Source organism: Podarcis bocagei (assembly GCF_964188305.1).
Source record: "Podarcis bocagei genome assembly, chromosome: 12".
NCBI lineage: Eukaryota > Metazoa > Chordata > Lepidosauria > Squamata > Lacertidae > Podarcis > Podarcis bocagei.
Window position 1 is genome coordinate 43,129,293 of NC_138137.1, and position 6,000 is coordinate 43,135,292.

General features: G+C 51.1%; 1 protein-coding gene across 3 annotated transcripts in view; it reads right to left on the reverse strand.

The window, feature by feature from the left end:
• Nucleotides 1-2,371, reverse strand: part of NRP1 (neuropilin 1) — a 136,024-nt gene extending 133,653 nt beyond the window's left edge. For 2 of the 3 annotated variants that reach the window (XM_081163543.1, XM_081163542.1), the window contains exon 1: nucleotides 1,590-2,370. In XM_081163543.1, coding sequence (XP_081019669.1) covers nucleotides 1,590-1,656 — 67 coding nt within the window. In that variant the 5' untranslated portion in view covers nucleotides 1,657-2,370. Of the gene's footprint in view, nucleotides 1-1,589 lie in introns of all 3 variants that reach the window. The other variant, XM_081163544.1, reaches the window with a different exon arrangement.
• Nucleotides 2,372-6,000: the final 3,629 nt, after the last annotated feature.

Sequence of the window (6,000 nt, forward strand, 5' to 3'; positions counted from 1 at the left end):
AAGATAATGTGGGGAGCTGCTAGACTCTCTGGCTCTGTGCAATCTCTCGCACACTTGATTAAGAGGAGCAGTTTCTAATGACTCTGGACCAGTCTACCTACATAAGGTTAATGAATTAATTTAGCAGACACAAGTCCTGGACAGAGGTAGATGTGGCATCCACGAGTCTGCTAAGCTACAGAAGAGATGGATGGTCATGGTGACTCTACAGGGCTATTACATTATGCCTATAACTGCTCAGACTTAATGACAGCTTCATAGTTCCTTCCCCTCAGATCTTCCTATGGTTGGCTCAGCACTTAAGAGAATGATATTGCTCGTAATAGCAAAAAGGCACGCTATACATCTCACTCCACTTTATGCCTCCAGTTCATCCCTGCTTATTTACTCATCTCCATTAATTCAACACTGCCTGCAAATCGATGCAGAAATACAGTGCGATCCTGTTATCTTTGCAAAGGAAGACTTCAGGTTGAAAGATTAGGTCTAGTTAGCTACACTCTTCAAAAAGATTAGGCCAAACAGGATCTCCGGCATGATTCTCAGGGACTGACATGCTAATACTTCTTTAAAGACTTTTTTCTTCCCTTCTCCTGGTCATGAAGGAGCAGAGGAAGAACTTGTTTCTTGCTAAATTAGCCAACCTCTTCAAAATATATTGAGAAAAGACTGATTTCCACCATAAGGTGTGATTTACATCCTCCAGTAAAAGAACACTCCTACTGTGGTCCCTTATTAAAAGAATATACCATTCTAAGTGGAGAGTGTTACCTTCTTTTAATTACTTTGATTGAAATCCTAGTCAGACTAAAAATAAATATTTGGTAATTAGTTAATAATAATTGCTCAGAAATTGCTCTGGGAAGGAAAAACTCCTAATAACTCCCCCCTCCATGTGTGCAAGTAAGATGTCAACCATTCCAGGCAAAGCATCCTTAAAAACTGCATAGATTAGGGAGCTAGTATGGGTGTCATTTCCTTGCTGAATGAAGGAAGCCTCCATCAATTTGAAGCAGCTCTTAAATGCTCCCTCAAAACCAGATGTGAAGTCTGTGCCATAGGATTTCTCTTATAACTGTTGTGTATGAACAGTACCTTAGGTTGCTTAGCTTGAGACAATAAGTGCCCTGTGAGCCCTAATGCATAATATAGATGGATGAGGAGGATGAGGATTTGGAAATAGGTACCTGTGGGGACTCATAGCTACAAAAGATAATCAAATATATGACCCTAAACTTTCACTTCCCCCCTGTCTCTCAATAAAAACCCTGCCTTTTAAGTATTCACTGTCTGTCAGGTTTTAAAGTGGAATCTTGTGCAATTGCCAAAGGATGAAACATTAAAGTAATTGGCTATTCTGATTCTTGTGAATCAGACAAGCCCTGCATTAGGTAGCATTCAGGATGGGTAGCCAAACAAAGATTGTGTGAAACTCAAGGTAAATACCCAGTGTTTTGTGTTCAGCTTCCTTTTATCCATTATATTAGTTAGTTTCACAGTTGGCTTTATATATCAGGAGCTCAGGTAAGGGGCCCTCTGCTTGCAACTACCTGGCTTCACTTGAAAGAGATTCCGTGTCAGTCACTTACCACTCTTCAAAGCCCTGCCAAGGGTAATGGTGAGGGCAACACAGTGCAGGAAGAGTCCCCAATCCATCTTCCTTTCTCAGTACAGAAAGACTGAAGAAAGAGAATAAAATATCCGGTCTCTTCAGCGCACAATTCCTCTTAGATCTTAAATCCTCCAGTAGGGCCGGTGCAAAAAGATCAGAAAGCTGGCTCAGTCGGCACAGCAGCGCGGGCGGCAGCAGCAGCAGCAAGAGTCCCGTTAGTACAAGAGACGCTTCTCTGTTTGTTGTGTATCTCCTCAAGTCTCCTGCATCCTGTCATTTAGCTCCGGCTTCCTCTGGCTCGCCCCACACTTGTTCCCTTTCCAGGCGTCACTGCCTTTGCCATTTCCAAACAGACTTTATTTGTTTTTTTAAAAAAAAGCACCGGAGGAAAAACTACCGAGGAAGTCCCAACAGTGAGAAGGGGAAGGGAGTTGGGGAAGTAACAACACCCCTTGCAGCTCTCCGTCTTCTCCAAGTGGTTGCAAAACTCTCCAAGGGTTCGCCGGGATGAGATGAGCGCCTGTCTGTTACGCGGAGGAAGAAGGGAAAGCAGCGGTGAGGACAGAGGCGACTTTTTGTGGCCCGCTTCAGCCCTCTCCCTCCCCGCCCTCCTGCCCTCTTCACCCCGGGATAGCGCGCCCGTCACAGGAGGAGGGGCGCAGGCGTCTTCCTCGTCAGCGATCCCTTCCTGGAAGGGAGATCCGCTCGCCAGGAGAAGAGACCCGAGAGGTGCGCGCCGCCTGCTCCTCCCAGCGCTCGCTCGAGGGCTACTGACCTGGCCACTTGCGCGGTGGGCTGCGGGCTTGGCAGCCCCAAGGCACCCTACGCGATGGGACGCCGCCGCCGCAATCCAGACCACTGGTAGCGGTGGAAGGAGAGGAAGGCAGCAGAAGTGCCAAGCGGTCAGGCGGCTCCTTCTCACAGCCTGAGGAGGAGAAGCGCAACTCAGTGGCAATAAGAGCCGAGGCGCCGCCGTCTCCAAAGCCCAAAGTCCCCGCCCTCTCTCCCCCCCTCTCCCACTCTCAGCCCCCTCCCCAAAGGAAGGATCAACAAACAAACAGAAGGAGCCCGGGAGCCCTGAAATTCACCCGGGGAGGTGGCTGGTTGGGTGGGTGGGAAGCGGAGAAGAAGGGGGGAGTGGTTGGGGAAGGGAGGGGAGGGACGCGGACCGACGGACTGACAGTCGGACGAGGAGGAGGAGGAGGGCAGAAGCGTGCCGGCAAGGAGAGGAGCCGCCTCGCTTTCTCCGCGCTCTGTAGGCTCCACAAGGGGTGGGTGGGGAGGTGGGTGAAGGGGCAGGGGAGGGGAGGGGAGGGGAGGGGGCGTCTCCGCGCGCCAGGTAAAGCGGGCAAAGCGTGACGCGCCCGCGGCCACAGCTGGTCGCCGAAGGAAAACTACCCACGGACAGACCGCTGCCCACAGCGCCCTCTCCTCGGGACCAAAACACCCCGAACGTGGCCAGCCGGCGCTATTCTCTCCCCTCCACTAGAATATGCCAATTCCACGCCTTCCTACAGATACCGAACCGGATTGATAGTCCATTTAGCGCGGCTCTCAGGCAGCACTGTCACCTGAAGATGCCGTATACATGCCCGCCTCAGCTGTAGCCTCGCTGCCATCAGCGGACACTTGGGAGCGTGATTATCACGTCGCGGCCGCCTTTAAGAATAGGCGCTCGCTCGCCCCTCTTTGCTCGTCCTCCATCATCCTCCCCCCCCCCTTGATCAGTGGTGCCCACCGGCGCAGCCGGTGGTTATGCTCCCCCTCCCGCCGCCGCCTGCTGCCCAGTCTGCAAGGCGCGCGCACTCACGCACCCCTGCGGGGAAGCGCCTCGCCTCTACTTGGGGGGATTAAAAGCTCCGTGTTCTCTCTCCTGCTCCCTGTTGCGCATTGTCCTCTCGCCTCCCGCCTCCACCCCCGTGCAAAAGCGCCGTGTACCGGCTACCCGCTTTCAAGCCGCTTCAGCAACGGGCGCCCGCGGACTGGGCACTGGCCACCTGCTGCGCGCCCCATCTCGACAGGGCGCCCCATCCATTGCATTCCCCACGCTTTCCACTCCGCTCTCCCCTGAGCGCCGTCTCCTTGCCTGCGCGCGCTCTGACCATCCTCGTTCACCACCAGCCGGCAACTGGCAGAAGCCCAGATGTGTTTGCCTACAACTGTCCAGCAGCGCCCTTGCACGGAGCTTGTCCTCCCTCGGCGTGTGTTTTCTGGTTTATGCACCTTGCTCCAGCTCCATTTTTCTCCCCCCGTTACTGTCTCCTGACTGACGGTGCCGGTGCGGGGCGTATCTTTCGACCCACCACAAACCCACCTCCCTTCCCCGCTTGCCTAGTCACGACACTTTCCCCGCTCGCCCTCCTGCCACCGACTTCCCACCGCCTCCGCCTCCTCCTGATCATTAACGCCCTCGCTGGCAATGGAGGTGGCGGGCGGGCGGGCGCGTGAGTGGGTTTGTGTCAGCACAAATGGCAAGCCCAGGCGCAAGGCGAGGCTCCCCCCGGGGCGACACCGCCGATACACAAGCGCGCGCGCACCCCCGGAGGACGCGGGCTGTCTCTTCAGAGAGAAATGTCACACTTTCCCCTCAGCACGCACACTTGAATGAGGGAGATCTCCGGGGCTGCTGCCGCGAGATACGAGGGAGAAAAGTTCTGTATTGGGAGAAGAGAGAGGAAGCCTGGGCGGTTATGCACAGCGGGCGGGAAAAGGCGAGCTGCCAGCCTGCTCCCTTCCTCGGGCCTGCAAGCCGGGAGGCGCTCTGAGAAGAAAAGCGGAGGAGGGCGAGGGCGTGTCCGTTTCCCGCCTTCCCTTTGGTCTCCGGAGGGAGCAGGCGGGGATGTTGATGGGCGCCCACGGGGTGAAGTGCGCCCCAAAACGCGGGAAAGTACGAAAATCGAGACTCTTAAGAATTGCTGACTGCCAGATCTCTTGGGGTGTGGGTGTGTCTTTTTCCTTGGCCCGGCCGAGGAGCGAATTCCCATTCCATACAGGAAAGTGGATCACTTTTATTTTCTCAGAGCTGAGGTGAAGGAAGTGGCGGTCGATCGCGAAGCAGAAATCATCAGCCGCAACCCAAACTCGAACTATCTTTGCTCCCAGGGCGGCTCCAGAGATCCTTCCCGCCCCCGACAAAGGTGTTTTCTCGTCAGGACACAGCAAGACCCAAATTTCTGCACGGGGAAGGCCTTCAGAGGAAAACTCGTCGAGCCACATGAAACAAAATAAATTATTTGAATGCGTTTACTTCTCCTAAAAAGACACAACCAGCATCTTTTGCAGATAACTGCTACTCCTGTCCTATAGGGGCACTTGGATATGTGTGCATTTTATTGCCCTGAGCCATTGTGGATACTTTCAAGAAAGGCAGAGTTCTTTTTAGGTGCCTACAGTTAAGAGTATTTGTGTGATTTAGTACTGTAAACCATTGTGAGCACTTTTCAAAGCAAGAATGGCAGAAGATTTTAAAAAAATAACAACCGGCAAAATCTACTGTGAGATTTCACAGGCAAGGATGCTTCTATCATAGCACCTTCAGCTCTCTGGGAAAAAAGAAAGGAGGGGGGAGAGCTCTCCATCTCCAACAGCGTGTGACAATGAATATGGAACAAGGCGACAGTTTCTCAGTGAAGTTTGGAATAAGATTGTAGATATATATGGAATGAGGGGGAACTGTATTAACATAGGTCACCAAAAAGCATACCAGGAGAGGTCTTTTTCTGCTAGGTGTTTCTATAAAAAATGGTGAGAAAATGACTTAGATCTGAAACCTTGCTCAGTTTCCAAGACCTGCCAGAGCATAAATTACTGTCCATACACAAGAGACTGTTACTGTGTTTGAAATAATTTTCAAACAGTTGTAACAGTTGGCAGGCACAAGGCAGTGTAACTACAAACATTTTGCATTTGTGCTTAGGAATCATATGTGGTGTAAGCTGCTTCTTTCTCCTTCCCTCTCTATAGTCTTAAGACCACCAAAAATCAGTAACACTCCACACTTAGATCTATTCCTTTGCCTTTTTTGATCAAATCTTTCCTGACTTTGGAGGCCAGCACCACGCCTCACTCCATTGCACATTTAGGTGATAAGCAAATATTTGCATGTTGATTGGAGCACCTGAATTCTAGGTGCAAGATCAAATATTCTCCTCATTGACATTTGTTCCATTACATCCTGAGCTGTCATAGTTTGATGCCATTATCGTGCCAGTCTCTTGAAATGGTATTATCAGGGATCACCCCTGTTTTATTGTATATTTCTACAATTTGTATACTGCTTAATCATGCAGTCACATTAAAGCAGTTTACAGGAGACTTAATACAATAGAAATAAAAATGCATTTAAACTAAAATAAAAGTGGAATTAAAAAGCCTGCTGGAATTAAAAA